This window comes from Lissotriton vulgaris, chromosome 5 (assembly GCF_964263255.1).
Source record: "Lissotriton vulgaris chromosome 5, aLisVul1.2, whole genome shotgun sequence".
NCBI classification, from domain to species: Eukaryota; Metazoa; Chordata; class Amphibia; order Caudata; family Salamandridae; genus Lissotriton; species Lissotriton vulgaris.
Window position 1 is genome coordinate 985,764,808 of NC_141693.1, and position 21,121 is coordinate 985,785,928.

Genomic DNA, 21,121 nt, shown 5'->3' on the forward strand with positions numbered 1-21,121 from the left:
GTCTCAAGGGTGGAGGCTCGCCCTGTGTCTGCCCTGCCTTCAAGCTGGCATTCTCAAGGGTGGAGTCTCGCCCTGTGTCTGCCCTGCCTTCAAGCTGGCAGTCTCAAGGGTGGAGGCACGCCCTGCGTCTGCCCTGCCTTCAAGTTGGCAGTCTCAAGGGTGAAAGCATGCCCAGTGTCTGCCCTGCCTTCAAGCTGGGAGTCTCAAGAATGAAGGCTCACTCTGTGTCTGCCCTGTATTCAAGCTAGAAGTCTCGAGGGTGGAGGCCCTGCCTTCAAGCTGGCAGTCTCAAGGGCGAAGGCACGCCCTGTGTCTGCCCTGCCTTCAAGCTGGCAGTCTCAAGGGTGGAGGTTCACCCTGTGTCTGCCCTGCCTCCATACTGGCAGTCTTAAGGGAGGCTGCTGCTTTAAAGCATTGCTGGCAACTTATCCTTTGCAGTTGTCGTGAGGGTGTGGGAGCCGCTTGCGCATGTGGCAGCAGCGCTGCGGCAATAATAATTAGGCAGGACACCTTTCTGTGCTTTCTTCAGAGCTCTGACAGACTCACTGGGCCACGCCCCCTTTATTTTGTAGCTGGCGCGTGACGACATGTGCCGGCGCTAACGTGACCTCTCCCGCGCGGGTAGACTGCACCGTTACCCCGCGCCGGAGGACATTACATTCCTTCTAACCTTTATTAAATACAGAAACAAAACTAAACAAATAGTTATCAGTTGGATCTGTTACCAGTCACTAGAATTTCAGTCCCAGGATCGTCACACCATGAAGTCGGCCAGCCTGGAGGATGGAGCCGGGTTTCTTCGTAGTCCATACCTGGAGTGTTCTCCCCGTGAGGATGGCAGTGATGGGGTAATTTTTTGTGAGACTTCACTCTCCAGGGATCTCGCAGGAGAGCTCGGCAGACTTCCCGCTGGCATTACCGGTAGTGGCTGAGTGTCCTGGTCTAGCATTTCTTATTCTCAGTGGGGGGCATTCCTTTCCCCATTCTGGGCACTCTTCCGCCGCTGGTTGACGCTGCCTGGCCTCCAGGTAGTCGGACGCCTGCAGTTCCGGAGTTCCGGCGTGCACCTTCTTGAAGAAAGAGATGTTGCGAGTGACTACTTCTGTTCCTCTCCGGGCTGCTACCATAGTGCCGGTTCTGCGGATGACTGTCCAAGGTTTATGCTCAAATGGAAGTTGGAATTTGCTCCCAGGGTATCTATCCTTGATGTATACCTTGTCTCTCACTTGAATGACAGATTTCCGGGCCCGTCGTCTGGCACTGGCCTGGTCATTGGAGTTGGTCCGGTTGGCTAGGTTCTTTCCAGCGTCAATCTGAGATGGGGTCCAGCTTGGGTGATGCGAATGGTTTCTCTCATTACTTGGCCCATAGTTGCCGGTCCTGGGGCTGCCTCGGTTGTGAGATGGGGCGTCAGACGGTAATCCCGCAGGAAACTGTAGATGGCCCTCTCCAGCAGTGACCAATCGGCATGCGCTATGCGTATTGTTTTGTTGAGAGTACGCATGAACCTCTCTACTTCCTCATTGGCTTGAGGCCAGCGCGGGGTCACATTTCAGTGCTGAATTCCCCAGGTCTTTAGATAGTCCGTGAACTCTTGTCCATGGAAGGTTGGACCGTTGTCTGTCTTCACCACTTTGAATATTCCGTGGGTAGCAATGGTCTTCTCGAACTTGGTAATGACCTCCATGGACGTCTGACTCCCCACATTTCAACCTCCGGGTACTTTGTGAAATTGTCAATGATCACCAGTGCATAGCGTCCATCTGGGAGGTGTCCAAAGTCTACACTCACGCACTCTCATGGGCGTTGGGGGTTGTCTTCCGTAATGACAGGGTGAGGGTGATCTGGTTGCCTCGCTGCTTGGCACCATGTGCATGTTCTGACTGTCTGTTCAACCAGTGTGTCCATTCCCGGGAACCACACCTTAGCTCTCAGCCGGCTCTTGGTCTTTACCATGCCTTGATGTCCCCGGTGTGCGAGGTCTACTGCTTAATGAGTCAGGCTCAATGGCATCACCAGTTGTGGCCTTGGAGCAGACAGCCTCGGCTGTCGACCGAAAGTTCCACTTTGACTCCAAAATGGCCTTTGCTTGCGGCGTCCGTCTGATCATGGTGGACTGAATGGGGCACCAGTCATTCGATTGGACTGCATTTACGGTCAGTTGTAGGCATTCATCATTCCGGGTGGCTTCAACAATAGCCTCAAGGCTAATAGGCAGAGGTCGGGATCTTTCCAATACAAGCCGGACATATTCTTTGGTGTCTTCCGCATCCTCTTCCTCTGCTTTGGTGGCCGCTCGGGGATGCCTCGAGAGGTAGTCCGCTGGATTGGATGAGCCCGGTTTGTACTCCACCCGATAGTCTTATCCCTGCAGTTGAAGGATCCATTTTTCAATCCTCGGTGGAGGTTTGGACGATGAAACAGGGGAATGAGGGGTTTGTGGTCTGTGGATACTGTGAATGGATGGCCATATACATAGACGTGGAAGTGCTGACAGGCCCAGTGGATGGCAATCGCTTCTCGCTCTATTTGCGAGTATCTCTGTTCCGTGTCCATCAGGGAACGGCTTGTGTACGCTATCGGGCCCATTCTCCATTTCCTTGCAATTGTGTGAGCACAGCTCCGAGCCCATATGGGCTGGCGTCCACTGCGACGTTGGTGGATCTGGTTGGGTTGAAGTAGGACAGTGTTGTATCTGCCGATAGGGCTGATTTAGTAGCTTTGAAAGCCTGTTCCTGTTATGGGGCCCCACTGCCAAGTGGTGGAGGATTTCATCAGTTCCCTAAGGGGGTTCGTGAGGTTGGACAGGTCGGGGACGAAACGTCCGCAAAAGTTCACCATTCCCAGGAAGCTTCTTATTTCCGAGATATTAGATGGTGCCGAGGCTTCTTGTACATCTCGCACCTTGTCTGGATCTGGGGCCACTCCTTGGTCTGAGAAAGTGTAGCCAAAGAAGCTGATCTTGTTCTTCAAGAATTGGCACTTCTCTCTGTGTAGGGTCAATCCGGATTCTTTGAACCTTTGGAGGACCTCCCGAAGTCTCCTGTGGTGATCTTCTATTGATGACGCGTAGATGAGTAGGTCATCATTTACATTCAAAACCCCTGGGAGTCCGCTGAGGACTTCAGAGATGGTGTTTTGAAACACCTCCGCTGCACTCGAGATTCCAAAATTGAGGCGTTGGTATCTCTTAAGACCGACGTGTGTAGAGAAGGTGGTGATGTATTGGGAGTCCGGGTGTAGTGGTAGTGGTGATAACCGGACCGGAGGTCCATCTTCGAGAACGACCTCACACTGTTCAGTTTTCCCAGTATGCCATCGATGGTCGAGGTCAGGTGACGCTCCGTCTTCACCATGGTGTTTGGGAGGCGCATGTCCACACAGAGCGCATGTCCACACAGATGCGGACTTTCCCCGGCTGTTTCGGTTTCCATGCCACTACGATCGGGGACACCCATGGGGTGGGTCCGCTGAACTTTTCAATAATACCTTGCTTCTCCAGTGCCTCCAATTCTTCCCCAACCTTCTTCCGCAGGTGGAATGCAATGCGCCTGTGCCTCAGCGCCACCGGTTGGACTGACGGGTCGATATGGAGAGAGACTTCTTTCCCTTTCAGGCATCCAATGCCTTTGAAGACATCTTCGAACTACTCCATGATAGCCTCTAGTTCTTCTTCCTGTACTGCCAAGGTGAATGATATGAGCCTCAGCTCTTCAGCTGATTGTCCGCTTATTAACATTAGCCCTGGGCGGAGTTGGCGGAGTGGGACTTTGCGGAGCTACGCGAAGTGGGCGAGAAACTACGCCCACCTCCACACTCCGCGTAGCCCCACTCCGCAAAACCACTGGCCGCCAGCCCCGCCACGTGCCTCCCTCCCGCCCTCCCTAAATACTTTAAAATAAAGGAATGAAATAATTTAAAAAGCACTTACCTTGCCGCAGCTGCCCGCCGCGTCCCCGGGGCTCGCTATCTTCCGTCTTCTTTAGTAATGCGCATGCGCGGGCGGCCGCGCATGCGCATTTTCTCGTGAAAATGCGCATGCGCGGCCGCCCGCGCATGCGCATTACTGCAGAAGACGGAAGACGGAAGATAACGAGCCCCGGGGATGCGGCGGGCAGCGGCGGCAAGGTAAGTGCTTTTTAAATTATTGCATTCCTTTATTTTAAAGTATTTAGGGAGGGCGGGAGGGAGGCGGGTGGGGGCCAGCTACGCTCCGTCTGCGGAGCGTGCGTAGTGCCGCCTGGCTCCGTCAGCTCCGCAAAATGCGGAGTGGGCGGCACTACGCACACTCCGTGCACGGAGCGTAGCTGGCCGCCCACCCCTAATTAACATACCGCTGCCTTCCTTTGTCATGTACACTATAGTCGGGTTCTTGAGATCTTGATGTTGCAGTTCAGTCTTGAAGCATCCCATGAGCGGCACGGGTGTCTTCTGGCTGTACGCAAATACTCTGATCCTTGCCTCTCGTAGGGGTGGGCGTGTACTTAGATGGTTGTATACATTGGCGGCCATCAGTTCAATCGAGGCCCCAGTGTCAATAGTGGCTCCCACCTCCTCATGGTGGACTTTGATTCTGCACTTTGGAAGTCGTTATCTCTTCCGTCGTGGCTGATCAACTGCAAACACATAGTGGACCGGGTAGTCCCCACGTCATCATCCATATCTTTACTGTCTCGTTCTTTAGCTACAGTCTCTGCTGCTTCCTTCTTTGATTTCCCTGACCGGCATACCGCCGCAAAGTGGTTCATCCACCCACACGCACTGCACTTCTTTCCTCTTGCCGGGCAGTCTTGCATGTGATGGGGTGGGCCTCCGCAGTAGCTGCATTCCTTCTTCTTGTCCGGCTGTCTTCTATCTGCGTTTTGGCACACTTTCGGCCTCACCAAATTCGCCTTCTCCGCCATATTGACTTGTTCTGTCTTCCATGTGAGAAGCTCTGGCTTGTGACAGTTCCTTTGATCGGCCCAGGGTGAGGATGTCCGCTAGTGGCTTGCCGTCTTCCTGAAGAATGTTAACTCTGAGTTTGGACGAATAGCACCCTTGAATTATCTGACCTCGAATTTCTTCCTGTTCGTTGCGGAATCCACAAGTGCTGGCCAGCTCCTTTAATCATCCGTGGAATGCATCCAACGATTCCTCTGCTTCTTGCATGGCCTGGCGAAAAATAAACCTCTCGTAGTCTCTGTTCGCCATCGGCTCGACGTGTGCGTTTAGGGTGCTGAGAAGCGTGAAATATTTTTGGGTATGGATTCTACTAGGGGTTTGTAGATGCGGTGGATGTCTTTGCCTCCAAGGTGGAGGAGTAGGGCTCTGCGCCTTTCCCGGGCTATGCCCACCCCTTCAAAGTAGATCTGGAGGCGATAGGTCCAGTCTCTCCATCGCGGAGCAAGGGAGGAGGGTGCTCCGTCCACCGCGAAGGGCTCAATGGCAGGGATCGACACCATTTTGGCTCAAACGCAGTCAAAGCTCGCGGCACGTGCACTGCTTACCTCCTGGGCGCACTCGCAGCCGCATGGCCGAAGGTGACGGTGATGTTGTCCGGGGCTTCTCCTGTGGCCTGCATGTCCTCAGCCTCAGCGTGGTGCCTTTCCTCCCTCTTCTCCTTCTTCTTTCCTTTCTTTTTTTTTTTTATTTAACAGCGTGCAAGGGCACACTCAGGTGTGGGCTCCTCCGCGCATGCAGGAAGGGCCTACCTGTCATGTAAGGCACCTTCAGGGGCGTCAGGGGCTGCCACAGACACATCAGACTCGCTCTGGGGCACCCAGCAGGTCAGCAAAAGGCCAGGTCACACTCTGTGGATTTAGAGCCCAGATCAAAGGCAAATAGAAGGCCTCAATCACCAACCAATTGAGGTGATTGCCCAGCACCACATGGGGTCGTTTCTGCCCCTCGTCGCCAGTGTCGTGGGGGTGTGGGAGCCGCTCGCGCACGTGGCAGCAGCGCTGCAGCAATAATAATCAGACAGGACACCTTTCTGTGCTTTCTTCGTAGCTCCGGCTGACTCGCCGGGCCATGCCCTCTTTATTTTGTAGCTGGCGGGTGACAACACACGCCAGCGCTAACGTGACCTCTCCGGTGCCGGTAGACTGCACCCTACCCCGCGCCGGAGGACATTACAGCAGTCTCTCCTGCTTCTTTATTAGCTCCAACCGAATCCAGCTTTCAGTTGCTAGATGGTGGTTCAGTCTCTACCTAGCACAACGTCTCTTACTGAAGCCCTGTAGCTACTTATGATGACGTTGTGGGACGCTTGAGAATGGTAGCTGTGTGTTGTAATTTATCTTATCTGTACTTCACCCTTATTGCTATTAGCCCTTCCTTTGTGTCCTTTCCCATTTAGTGTTCCAGAGTGTTAGGTTGTTCTATGCTCTTTCCCAATGATTCTATCTTGTGTCAGTTACGAGTTGGGTCAGCGGGAAAGAGGATTACTTCTGTTATCTGCTCTAATAAACCTCTACGCTGATTTCGACATATTTGCTATTATCCTGCCTATTTACTTTACAACACTGTGATAACATTTAATGTTCGACTCTGAGGATGTCCATGGTGCATGAAGGCAGAAATCCGAGAAAGGAAGCTCTGAGTATTCGGTCAGTGGTTTAGCCAGGCGCCATGGGTCCTGGTTCAAAATGGCCCCCCTAACCAGTGGAATTGGAGGGAAACACAGTCATTGTTTAGGAGTATTAGAACCATGGGACCCATGGGCCCCGGTGCTACTGCACTTACAGCACCATGGATATCGATATCCTTTTACTCGGATCTCCATATATCAAACGTTAGCCCACCGAGAAATGTGCAGAGCGAATTCAAAAGGGACTGGCCTGTCACCTTTGTCTTCCTGCCTGGTGTTTGCTTTAAAAACGGCTTCTGTGACAACATTTACCAGAAATACACCGTTGCAAAATCCCCACGTGCATGAAAGGCCACCGTGAAGCTGTGCTCAGTGACACCCCTTTGAGATTACCAATTAGGGGCAGCCAAACAGATGTATCTGAACTATCAGCAGCTTCTCAGCAGTGTTTGAGCTGCTTGTGTTTAAAGAGCTCGTGGGGCACAAATGACTGATTCTGCTGCATGAAGCGGCGCCCTGTTAGAACTCACACAAAGACATCTTTCTGAATCTCTCCTGGGTGGAAAAAGTTAATGGGCTAAGAGGGCCTGTTTACTGTTCTGTTAATAAATGAACAGAGGTTAGTTGGAATTTCCAAAGCATAGGGCAGAACCATTGGGTCCTGGAGAGTTAACTGCAAGGGGTGGGGGCCGGATTTGTTGTTGATGGCGAGGGAGGCAGCCAGAGGCAGCAGTGTTGACTCTGAACTATAAATCATGCTGATGCAGGAGGTCGAGCAAACCTACCTCAAATATTCCCACCCCACCCCAGCTGCAGTGGGCAGGCACTGGCCTGTGAAACTGGCGTGCACTGGTTGCAGTACGCCCTTCAGCCGCCTGACATTGAGAGAGGCAAGAGGTCCGGGGGCTTTGTCTAGCAAGAAGCCTGTCCTGCTGAGCCGGGAAGGATGGCCAAGAAACTTTGGGTTCTGGCGAGTTTCCTTTTCTTGTTTGAGGTGGCAGCGCCTGTTCATTTTTTCCATCACCGCTATGAGGATTTGGTGCAGGCCCTCTACAGTGTTCACAACGAGTGCCCCCAAATCACCAGGATTTACAGCATCGGGCGCAGCACCCAAGGGAGACTCCTTTACGCCCTGGAGATCAGCGACTTCCCTGGAAGCCACGAGCTCTGTAAGTAGTAAGGGGACACATTGGGGATCCTGGTGGGGTCTGTGGTACCGCTGAGCAATGCTCAGCCTCCAGAACATTGTTCATGGATTGTAATTTCATTACTCGGCTACCATCGATCTGTGATTTTTTATAATACACTTTTTTTTTCTTTTTGCCACACTCTGAGTTGTTGCTTGTTGTTTAGTCGTTGTGTGCTGTCTGGCCCTTCCTACACACATTATGCAAATGTGCACAGATCTCTGCCATGGGCACTGAAGAGGCCTGTTGTGCCGTTTCAGGCTAGTTCCACGGGTGACAGACTGGTGGATGAACTTTGAACCCACCATCGGTGGCGGCCATTGTGCTCTGAGGTGCAGCTTGCACCGGCCCCAGGAGCTTGGCTGTGGCTTGCACTGCAGCGTGGGTGTCTTGGGTAGAATGATAGGCGCGCAGAAGTAAAACTGGGTCCCGGGCACTGGTCTGTTCCTTGTTGGGGTAGTGCACATGAAAACCCAGGAGTGCTTTAATGGTTCTTAAGGCCTCAGCCGCATTTCTTCTTCCAGTGGGCCCTATGGTCTTTAGCTGTGGCTGGGGGAAGGCAGGGACGGGCAGGTAAAATCAACACATAGGCGTGGGAATAATTTGCATTTTAATCTAAAACGTGCATATAATTTCCTTCTGTTCTCTGCCTTTGTCGCACTTACTGCCCTGATTCCTGTCCAAGTTCAAGCGACTCTTCCACTCAGCAAGTTCCTATCTCTGTCCCTTCCTACCTCTACCCACTAGCAGTGCAGTATGTCAGCAGAGCCGCAAAATGATCAGTCTTATTTTGAAAAGCGAAAATAACAATTGTGCTACTACACCTACGGTTACAGAAGCAGGGCTGTCTTAACAGCATTATAGGCCCGGGCAAAGGAGCACTGGGCCCTGCCTACACAACCACTCACAGGAATAAAAATGTAAATTATCGATAACATAAACTTATATTTATTGGTACCCCCAACAAAATCAGTGTGCATAGATTAGCATGGGCACCCTATGCTCGTGGGTCCCCGGGCAACTGCCCAATGTGCCATGCGTTAAGAAGGCAATGTATAGCAGCACCGCAAAAAATAAATAATTTGTTGCAAACAGAACCCTTTCTAATAAATTTTATAATTTTATATCTAATTATAATGATATTTGTTTTTGGAGTAAGAGTAATTTTTCAATATTTTTTAATAAATGTTAACCTAATTCAGTTTGTTAAATTGTTTATCCCATTTCACATCAAATTTCTCTGTATTATGTGTTTAAAAAAAGGTCAGCAATTTTAAACAAATCTAATTTCTACAAAGTTCCTTTTTTCACAAATGCTGTTGCGCTGCATCAGTAAAGGGTAAAGTTTATCATCTGGGCTAAGTGTAGGCATAATGACGTAAGCTATGTACCTGCAAACAAACCTTGGTAGAGGGTTCTTGGCCTTTGGAGCCTTAGTATGTAAGCTGCTGCCAATTTGTGATCTGACAAGGTCTGTCTGTAGGAGGGTAGGAGTCATTATTGGTAACAAATAATAATAATGGAATAAAACGCGTTAATGCGTTCAACATTAACAAGCATTGGCAAAGCCAATCAGCCTGGCCTTCCACATAGCTACAGTTACCTCAAGTAATTACAAGATTTCCTTTCCGAGTCAGAAAAAACGATGTGAAGTCTTTAACAAGACTGCAACCCTTCAGACATTTACTAGATGTACCTCTCAAGTCAGAAGCAAATGCTTAAGAAGTATGACACAATGCTGCAATAACTCACGTTAGATAACTTGCTGGGTTGTGTGACAGAGAGAGGGCAAAAATGCACTGTTTCTACTAAGATATGGCGTATTCCTGCTCTCCCTCTGCACTGGTGCACTGAGTGCAACCTAGTGCCCAACCAGGCACCCTTGCTCCATGGTGCAAGTGTGCCTGCGTTACAGCTGGACTGTTTTTGTGCAGGAAGGAACACCTTCCTGCACATAAACAATCCTCTGAGGCGTTTTCCCCTTTTTATGTGTGGTGCAGAATGCCACACTCCACCCATAGAACGCCTTCCTAGGGCAGAGTAAAGCAAGCAGAGACTTAAGCAACCTTGTGTTACACCAGATTTGCTAAACCACACAGAGCCACGCAAGGTGGCTTTGCATGGCTTAGTAAATCTCAATGAAGCCTTTGCATTGCCTTGCATGACTCCACTGCAACACAAATGCTTCATACATCTGGGCTTAAATTTTCCCTCTTGAGTAAGATCCAACTGCTTAAAATGTCCTTCACAAAACTGAGGTGGTGTGACTTCAACATAAAATGTACATATCCTCTTTTGCTACTCTACTAAAGCTTTGTCATTCTTTTATGCTGGTGTAGTTCTGCAAGTCATTACTATGTGTCCCCCACGAGTCAAATTGTAAATGTAATTGCATTTATATAGCGCTTACTACCCCTGACGAGGTGTCATAGCGCTTTACGCCAGGCAGCACGCTGCTCCGGAACCCAAGGCTAATGGTTAGTACAGTGTTGTTTGTTACTGTTAGTTATTGGGATTAGTCTTTTGTGCTCAAAGCAAACCATTCCATGCAGTCATTTCAGTTTTTTTTATGCTGGACTACAGTAATAGTGGTTGGCTCCAATCTGTAGTGGGGGGGAGCTCAACGCATGGTAGGTGGGATTAATACAAGAGTTGGAGGAGATTAGGTAGTGTTAGGATGCATAGGTATGACTTTCAGCTGAAGGAAGAGAGATTGTGATCTACTAAATGAGTTGTTGGAAATTTGCTGAAATAGAGAATATTCAAACGAGCATGTGTCAGAGTAGTTTGTGCTTAGAGAGAGGAGGCATGCAGAGGATGGAAGGAAAGAAAAAGGACATTTGAAAAGAGAAGAAAAAGAAGATGCAACAAACAAGTTTTAATTAAAGGACAGTTTTTTCAATGCAGGATTTAAGAGATGTAGTGATTATTTTTGAGACAGCATGCAGTTTGAGGATGCAAGAATGTAGAAAGAAACATTATTCACTTGTGAAGATTTTGCTGTATTGGGAACTTTTTTAATAGGTCCTAGAATCAGGTTAACCATTTCTCTTCTGCTAGGCTCCTGCCAGACCACCCATCTCGCTAAGTCAGTTGATCAGTTCAAGGGTTGAAAGTAGGAAATGATGGCTGGACGCATATGTCAAGAAAATATATGGGAACAAGCATTTACAATGCAATGGTTTCGCCTTTGGAAAAGTTAGAGTTATTGGCATTGCTCATGACATTTCTTTTTTTTTTACTTATAAATAAATGGCATTGTTATTTATATTGCCAACAGCTCTCACAGCCCACACAGCTCTCTCAGCCCACACAGCCCACAGCCGACACAGCCCACACAGCTCTCAGCCCAACACAGCCCATACAGCTCTCAGCCCAACACAGCCCACACAGCTCTCAGCCCAACACAGCTCTCAGCTCTCTCAGCCCACACAGCTCTCTCAGCCCTCACAGCCCACACAGCCCTCTCAGCCCAACACAGCTCTCAGCGCTCACAGCGCTCACAGCCCTCACAGCCCTCACAGCCCACACAGCCCTCACAGCCCACACAGCTCTCACAGCCCACACAGCTCTCACAGCCCACACAGCTCTCACAGCCCACACAGCTCTCACAGCCCACACAGCTCTCACAGCCCACACAGCTCTCACAGCCCACACAGCTCTCACAGCCCACACAGCTCTCACAGCCCACACAGCTCTCACAGCCCACACAGCTCTCACAGTCCACACAGCTCTCACAGTCCACACAGCTCTCACAGTCCACACAGCTCTCACAGCCCACACAGCTCACAGCCCACACAGCTCACAGCCCACACAGCTCTCACAGCCCACACAGCTCTCACAGCCCACACAGCTCTCACAGCCCACACAGCTCTCACAGCCATCCGCCCACACAGCTGTCACAGCACAGCAGTTGCTCTCAGTGCAAGTGTGCACTGAAGCAGGTACTGTAGTAGAATTGGCCTATACCATGTACTGCACTGTGACATTTACACAGCACTTCATCCCCGGGCTGTGGAGCGCTCTGGTTTGCACGGAGATCCTAGGTGCAAAGGTTTAAGATGGCGCGGGTTCGAGCGTGACCAGTGCCTGTGATGCTGGGTGACGCGTGTGAGGTCTGGAGATGGGGACTCTGCGCAAGCGCAGATCGGCCCTTTTACGTGGCTGGTTATAATATACTACTTTGCACAAGCGCAGACATGCCCTGCCTCTTACATGGCTGCGCAGCAAAGTTTTAATGTGCTCCATTTTTTTTTTGCTGTTTGCAAAGTCCTCTTATTCCTGCTGGCACGGAGTGGTGCATCTTCGGCGTTTCACCCTGTGCGAGATTTGTTGAAGGAAGGAACAGATAGGAGAGGGGCTGCTCCATGACACTGTGGTTTCCTTGACAGTGGTTGCTCACTTTTTTTTGCTGGGGGAACGAACAGACAGGCTGACATTGCAGCACGCACACAGAAAGACGGACCTTAGACACTGCAGGCACACAGACAGACAGAGACTGCAGGCACACAGATAGACGGACACTGGAGGCACACAGACAGACAGACGGACCTCGGACACTGCAGACACACAGACAGGCTGACATTGCACGCACACAGACAGACGGACACTGCAGGCACACACACAGACAGACGGACCACGGACACTGCAGGCAGGCAGACAGCCGATCACCGCAGGCACACAGATAGACGGACATTGCAATCAGACAGATGGACACTGCAGGCGCACAGACAGCGGGACACTACAGGCACACAGACAGACGGACACTACAGGCACACAGACAGACGGACACTACAGGCACACAGACAGACGGACACTACAGGCACACAGACAGACGGACACTACAGGCACACAGACAGACGGACACTACAGGCACACAGACAGACGGACACTTCAGGCACACAGACAGATGGACACTACAGGCACACAGACAGATGGACACTACAGGCACACAGACAGATGGACACTACAGGCACACAGACAGGCACCGTATCCTGGCCGGTTGACATTGTAAACCTAGACACAAGGGTTGTTTCTTATTCCTGCTGGCACGGAGTGGCGCATCTTCGGCGTTTCACCCGGTGCGAGATTTGTTGAAGGAAGGAACAGATAGGAGAGGGGCTGCTCCATGACACTGTGGTTGCCTTGACAGTAGGTGCTCACTTTTTTTTTGCTGGGGGAACGAACAGACAGGCTGACATTGCAGCACACACATAGAAAGACGGACGTTAGACACTGCAGGCACACAGACAGACAGAGACTGCAGGCACACAGACAGACGGACCTCGGACACTGCACGCACACAGACAGACGGACACTGCAGGCACACACACAGACAGACAGACGGACACTGCAGGCACTATCAATTTAATATTTTCACCAGAGGTAAAATATAAATACACTAGAGCCAGGATACAGGACATGAATGGCAATCACGATCCAGGGTCTTATGAAAAACGAAACCCCCAAAGTCTACATCCTTGAAGGTTTTTGTCACGAGCCCTTGTGGGCAAGTTAGAGCTCACTTATTTAACTGGAATGAAGGATTGCTGTTAGGAAACTGCCACAATGAAAACAGGACTGCCAAGCTTTTACAGACTGACAGTGTAGGGAGATCTGTAGTTGTAGCAGACGAACTCCAGAAATAGAATGGATAATTCACGTTTGCCAATCTAGACACCAAAGACAATAGTCCTTGAGTACTACTGGCTTTGCCAATGCTTGTTCTCCTTATGAATTAAATGTAAGTGCTCTCTCCGACTCATTTGATATTACACAGCAGAACACGGTACCAGGTGGAGCGCTATGGAAACCGGGCTTCTGCGAGGATTGTCTTTTGCTCCACGTGCCAAAAGGAGATGCCAAGCCAGTCAGAAATATTTGGTTCTCAGTGCGGTCTTCAAATTCAGAGCAAGTAAAGATATTTCCTATTCTTTGATAAAAAATGTTTTTAAAAAACAGAAAAGGCTTGGTCTGGCTCAGGCGAAGCAGACAGCGTTTTATGAATAAATGTAGGAGTGCTGAACTTTCATGTTCGGGCAATAGCTATACCACAGTAAGCTCTGTCTTCCAATAAATAAATATATATCTTCCCCTTTCTGCCCAGGCAGCAGGAATGGCTTCAGCATGGGCCCTGCTAGCATGGCACTCAGTTTCCCTGAGAGTGCTGGTCTTAGTATCGGGTTATATATATCCCCTGATTAATCCTCTCAAATAGTTTGACTACACGATGATAAAAAAAGAAATGGTAGTCTCGGCTGACCACTGTAGTCTGCAACGGCAAACAAATGGACTCTGATGATGACGAATGAATAATCAGCCTGCCAGAGACAGAAAGTAAGGCCATGATTGGCGCGGACGAGCATTGGTGAGGTAAAGACTACCGCCCTTACGTCACCCACTGAGACACGCATTTTATGCCTTTAGTCTATGAACAAGCGTACAGCGATGGCTGCAACTTGTTTATCCACGACTGTTAAAGCACCTCCGATAGCGCCTTGAAGAGATCCGTCGAATTATTGTAAGGATTGCTAGCCGTATCTGTCCGTATCCGTATCTGTTGAAGTAGCGCAGGTGTTAATGCAGTATAAATATGTATAATTATACTTTTATACTATTTATGCAGACGCTCTCTGCTGACGTTGTGGGTAAAAGTGCATGTGGCATTACGACGAGAGCTGCGCACTTCAGAACCTAGGAATGCGGCTCCAGTCTCGGCGTCGGCTCAACAACCTGTGATTCCGGACAAATCACTTCATCTCCCATGTAATGGACCCCGATGCCCTTGGGCCGAATTAGCGCTATATAAAACTACCAAAAATATGAATAAAAAACATGGTCGGTGCTGTTTTGGTGAGGTGACAATATGTTCTGTACTGTAAAACAAGGATGTGAAATTCAGGTTAAAGGGAGGCGCCATGGAAAAACGGTGTGATGTAATGAGTTGCACTGCGGCCGTCTTGTGGAGCTTAAGACATGAGACACAGGGTTGGGTGGGGTAAGAGGGCAAAGTCTTTTGATAACACATATATTCCCGGATTTGTCACCCACATCCTCTACTGACGTGCACTAAATGCTTATAGCCCCGGCCCTGATAATTAAGTGCCGGTGCTAAGCACCGGCACAAATTAAGCACTGCTCCCGTCCCCCCCAGCGTGGCTCGACACACCACGAAGATGAGTGCGCCCCGCGGGACTTACTGCAAATGCCAGCGTGAGGAAGAGGAGTATCGCTGCTGCCACCGCTGTCCTGGCCATGGTGAGGAGTACCGGCATACCGACAGCTCCTTCGTGCACAGTACCACGCACAGGCAACAGCAGCTTTGTGCACAAGGGGAGGTCACTCTCTGCTCACTCTCTTGTGATTCCATCATGCACAGCACAGGCAGCTGGGTGCACAAGGGAAGGCCACTCTCTGCTCACTCTCTTGGGAGCCCCTTATGCACATCACCGCGCACAGGCAGCAGCTTTGTGCACAAGGGGACGTTACTCTCTGCTCACTTTCTTGTGATTCCATCATGCACAGCACAGGCAGCTGGGTGCACAAGGGAAGTTCTCTCTCTGCTCACTCTCTCGGGAGCCCCTTATGCACATCACCGCGCACAGGCAGCAGCAGCAGCTTTGTGCACAAAGGGGGGTCATACTATCTGCTCACTCTTTTGTGATTCCATCATTCTCAGCAAAGGCAGCTGGGTGCACAAGGGAAGGACATCTCTGCTCACTCTATTGGGAGCCCCTCGTGCACATCACCACACACAGGCAGCACCAGCTTTGTGCACAAGGGGGGGTCATACTATCTGCTCACTCTCTTGTGAGCCCTTCGTGCACAGCATCAAGACAGGCAACAGCAGCTTTGTGCACAAGGGTGAGTCATACTATCTGCTCACTCTCTTGTGAGCCCTTCGTGCACAGCACCACGCACAGGCAATAGCAGCTTGGTTTACAAGGGAGGTCACTCTCTGATCACTCTCTTGTGAGTCATTCATATACAACACCACGCACAGGCCGCAGCAGCTTTGTGCACAAGGGAAGGTCAGTCTCTGCTCACTCTCTAGTGATTACATCATGCACAGCACAGGCAGCTCGGTGCACAAGGGGTGGCCACTCTCTGCTCACTCTCTTGTGAGCCCTTCGTGCACAGGCAGCTCGGTGCACAAGGGACGGGCATGCTCTCTGCTCACTCTCTTGTGAGCCTTTGTGCACAGCACCACGCACAGGCAGCAGCAGCTTTGTGTACAAGGGGAGATCAGACTCTCTGTTCACTCTCTTGTGAGCCCTTGTGCACAGCACCACGCACAGGCAGCAGCAGCTTTGTGCACAAGGGGAGGTCACTGTCTACTCATTCTTATGTGAGCCCTTCGTGCACATCACCATGCACAGGCAGCAGCTCGGTGCACAAGGGACGGGCATGCTCTCTGCTCACTCTCTTGTGAGCCTTTGTGCACAGCACCACGCACAGGCAACAGCAGCTTTGTGTACAAGGGGAGATCAGACTCTCTGTTCACTCTTGTGAGTCCTTCGTGCACAGCACCACGCACAGGCAGAAGCAGCTTTGTGCACAAGGGGAGGTCACTCTCTGCTCACTCTCTTGAGATTCCTTCGTGCACAGGCAGCTCGGTGCACGAGGAGCGGTTCATACCTTTAGAGTTCCTTCTTGTCTGGATTTTGATATATTTGGGGTGAGGTGGACTTGTGATATGCGTGGGGTGTGCAGGGTGGGCTTGACCCGTTCCCCCTTCCCCTGCTGTGTAGAAGCGGGGTTCTCCCGGGTCAGTGGGGCCGCTGCCTCCCCCTGCTGTTATTTGTCTGCCCCTCTTCTCCTCTCTACCTGCAGGGCAGGGTGGGAGGGGTGGGGCGGTTTGATATTAGTTTGCACTCGCCCCCTTCACTGGACTCCAAGCTACACGGAAGATCATCGGCCGACGCAGACGGCTGGTGCCCCCTCACCTCTTTCCCGGCCTAAAACATCGTCGTTGAGTTGGACAGGGTGGCAGTGAGCGCCTCGGTGGGTGTGGTCTCCATCGCAGCGCTTACCTGTTCCCCCACCCCAACCCACCGCTCCCCCCTAAACCCCCAGGAACTGCGGCGGGTGGTCCACGTTATGGACCGGTGCATAAGGAGGCAGTTGGTGACGGAGACCCCGAACCTCCATCCACTCTGTGTGCAGGTTATAGACCGGCGCAGAGCAGCAGGGGAGGGGGTGGGTCTGTAGAGGTCCGGGCAGCTCTTGCCCCCTCCCAGCCCCCACCTCCGCCCCGGATACCCCCGCCCCGGGTGAGAAGAGCAGCGATCAGGTGACTGGGCCAGGCTGGAACCTGACACCCCCTCCCCGGAGCGGCAGCGGGCGCAGGGCTCGGCGAGGCCTCATATGAGTATGGAGCTCAGAGAGGCGGCAGCGCACGGGGCAACGCACAGCAGCAGCGGCAGCGCCGGGTCCGAGCCCCCTCTGAGCGAGGCCGCTGGGGCCGGGGCGACGAGCAGCACCGGCAGCACCGCACATACAGGGTCCCTCCTGAACGTACCCAAGGAGCGAGGAGCTAGGAACAGCAGCCCCACGGAGCACGAGCCTCCTCTGAGCGAGGCCGCTGGGGGGGGGGGGGCGGGCGGGAGAGGACGAGGGGGGGCGGGAAAGGTCACGGACGTCGGGAGGGGGGCGGGAGAGGCGGGAGACTCCTCCGCTCTGGGGGGGGGGGCGGTGGAGGCGGGCGGGAGAGGACGAGGGGGGCGGGAAATGTCACGGACGTCGGGAGGGGGGCGGGAGAGGACGAGGGAGGCGGGAGAGGGGCAACTAGGAACAAATAAGGAGACCCGAGCAGCAAGGGAGGTGCCGGCAATGCCGGAACAGACACGGGGGCGTTCCCGGCGTCCCGTGACGTCGGCAAAAGCCAAAGAATGTCGGGAACGCCCCCGTGTCTGGTCCGGCATTGACGGACAGGCCCCTCGTCCAATGGCAAGGCTCCGTTTACGGAGCCAGCCAATCAAGGACGAGGGCCGAACCAAGCCACCCTACGGTTCTCAACAGGATTTCGCCTGCGCCGAAAAGATGCGCAGAGCGCATCTTCGGCGAGGCGAAACCTAAAAATGTACACGTTGAAAAAAAGATTCTAGTGTATTTCCTCCGATTTGACTCGGAGTATTAATTATACAGCAAAGTGGGATACATAAAAATGCCTCTCTTTTGCATTGGCACCAGATGGAAGATGAGGACAGCTTCCCAGACAGTTGAAGTGTATTACCTGCATTCCGGTGGCTGTATGGTAGGTGATGCAAATACTGGTGTGAGTGAGGGGATAGTGAAAGGGCTCTATTTACAAATTCAATGAACACTTTTGTTAGCAAATGGTTGCTGATTAGACTTCCTGAAGCTCTGCCCTTTTTTAGGTTTCGCTGGGGAACGGAGCGTAAGCTCCGCCTCCAGAGAAATCTCTAGTCTTCAGTAAGGGACTCTTGGAATACGCCCTCTGTCCCATTGGCTAGCTCCATAAATGGAGGCTAGCCATTGGAACAGAGAGGCGTCCGTCATGGCCGGACCAGATTCGGGGGCGTTCCCGAGAATTTTTGGCTTTTGGCTACGTCATGCGACGTCAGCCAAAAGCCGGGAACGCCCCCGTATCTGGTCCGGCCGGGCCGTGCTTGCTGCTGTCCTGCCTTCCTCCGTGTCCCTCCTCCCGCCGTCCCCCCTCCCCTCGCTGTCCTGTGCACGTTTCCCGCTGTCCGTGTCCTCTCCCGCCCCCCTCCCGCCGTCCGTGTCCTCTCCCGCCCCCCCCCCCTGTCCTCGTTTTACCGCGGCACCAGAGTGGACTTGCGGGGAATCTGATGGGGGACCTTCACTACACAAAGGAGGTGAGCGGCTATTTTAAGTACCACTCAGCTGTAAGAGATGCAAACTATGCCGTACACACCATCAATGAAGCTTGCTTTGCATGTGCCTAACTACTCAAGCCCACCTGCTTCAGAGGTGAATCTGCTGATTTCCTTCCGCCGTTCGTGTCCTCTCCCGCCCCCCTCGTCCCCTCCCGCCCCCCTCCCGCCGTCCGTGTCCTCTCCCGCCCCCCCCCCCCTGTCCTCGTAGGTGCTTGTTTTTCCTGTGGAGTAGCCCCCAGTGGAAAGAAATGTAATTTCCGCATGTGCCTGTCTCTCCCGCCCCCCTCGTCCTCTCCCTCCCCCCTCCCGCCGTCCGTGTCCTCTCCCCCCCCCCCCCTGTCCTCGTTTTACCGCGGCACCAGAGTGGACTTGCGGGGAATCTGATGGGGGACCTTCACTACACAAAGGAGGTGAGCGGCTATTTTAAGTACCACTCAGCTGTAAGAGATGCAAACTATGCCGTACACACCATCAATGAAGCTTGCTTTGCATGTGCCTAACTACTCAAGCCCACCTGCTTCAGAGGTGAATCTGCTGATTTCCTTTGCAGTAAATGATTATGGCCTTTTTCTTTTGGTCACAAACCCCTGTAATTTGTCGCCTTGCAAAGGGGGATTCCATGCCTTGAGACAAACCTGTTTTCAAAATGGAGCTGCCATCTTCCCATTAGTTGTTACATCGGAAGCCATAGCATTGAGGTCCACGATTGTCACAAAAATGTGGGTTTATATCCCATTAAATTCTCATCCGGTTACAGCTGTCCACTTGATATGTCCAGTTGATGTAATTGTAGAATCAATGAGAGGATGAGGAGAGAATTTGACGCCCAGAGCTGCCTACTTTGCAACTGGAGAATCAAGTTCGAGTCTCGATGTCAGCTCAATATCCTTCAATTTGGGGCAAATCGTTTAATGTCCCCGGGCCTAAAAATAAAATGAATATGCTCTTGTGTAATGTAACGGGTGCTCATGTAAAGCAGTCTAATATCTTCTGGTCAAGTTTGTACTTTATAAAACTATTAAAAAATTATAAATAAATACATATATATATATAAATATGTGAATGTGTGTGTGTGTGTGTGTGTATATATATATATATATATATATATATATATATATATATATATATATATATATATATGTGTGTTTGAATATATATATATATATAATATAGTTTTGTTCCAAATAAAAACATTTTCATTGCATCTTTATAGCACTTTGATTCCACTGGTGTTGGCACGAAACGCTGTTAGTCAACCTCTGAAATTATACATGTGCGGGTTTTGGCTGGAGGAACCCGTGTGAGAGGCAGTGTTCAGAAGTTCTGGGCGAGTGCTTCAGTGTGTACCCTACAGGGTCGACACACATAATGCAGGGAAAAGCCTTAAAGAAGATGTGTGGGTTCTACATGGTTTAGTGAAGCAGTGGTGACACTAATGATAAGTGTGTGTGCAGTGATAGCAAGTAAGAAGTTAAAACATAGATACAATTAGTGAGGATCAAAGATGGGCTGCAGTTGTGGAGCAAGAAGTCGTAAGTGCTGCTAAGCCAGCCTAGGTATATTATGCACACCTGTGCGCTCAGTGGGAGTTCAGTTTCTTCCTTCGGCTGTAGTGGATCAGGTCTTATGAAGAGTACTTACAGTTCCATAGATATTGCATGGTTCGCATTTGCCTGGTTCTGAAGAAGGCAAATATTTTACCAGCTGAGTCCAACAGAGGAATTGGTCTACAGTGCCTTGCCTCGCTCGGGTGATCCTTTTATTGAAGTAGAAGTACCAAAACAAAAAATATCCCACCCTTCTGCCTTACCTCTTTTTCTTGTTGTGGATGAAAATATTCCAACCTAGCATTAGACAAGATTGTGGACCAAGGTCCTTGGAGTTAATCACTGTTTCATTAGAAATACCGTAAACCAAACAAACACTGTAGATCAGCCCCAAAGGCAGACCCTCTAACACAGTTTGCAAGTGTTCATCTAATGCAATAGAGGGACAAGAATTCAATCTGATCACATTTCCTTTTGTACAAGTAAATTAAAATGATGTTTGTAGCAGTCTTTCAGATACAGTTCTCTCCTTACAGGATTGACAAAGAAAGTACAGGATTGGGATCAATGCCCCTTCAAATCTACTGAATATTCAAACGGTCATACTTGGGATGGATTTACAACAGTGGAATAATAAGTACTCCTTTCTCAAGTTGAAACAACCAGGGTATCTACTAATAGTGTGCCATTTAAAATGTTCAAGTATTGCATTCACTCTACTACAGTAGTGTCATTGTAGCTGTTTTTCAATTTGCGCTCATAGGAATAATAATTGGTGTAGAGTACATTTGTAGACTGTAAGTATGTGCCATGTTAATCTGCAAATTCTATACGTGCCGTGAACTCCACCACGAGGTATTATCTAGTAGATTCTCCTATATCATTGCCACCATTTTTACAAATAACTTTTCCTACCGGGTACTTGTGGGAACATACACATCGGACAGATGAGAT

General features: G+C 50.8%; 1 protein-coding gene across 2 annotated transcripts in view; it reads left to right on the forward strand.

Annotated features, from left to right (window-relative positions):
- The first annotated feature begins 7,274 nt into the window (after positions 1–7,274).
- CPN1 (carboxypeptidase N subunit 1) overlaps positions 7,275–21,121 on the forward strand; it is a 220,118-nt gene continuing 206,271 nt past the window's right edge. The window contains exon 1 of one of the 2 annotated variants that reach the window (XM_086922584.1): positions 7,275–7,740. In XM_086922584.1, coding sequence (XP_086778710.1) covers positions 7,518–7,740 — 223 coding nt within the window. In that variant the 5' untranslated portion in view covers positions 7,275–7,517. The remainder of the gene's footprint in view (positions 7,741–21,121) is intronic. The other variant, XM_086922585.1, reaches the window with a different exon arrangement.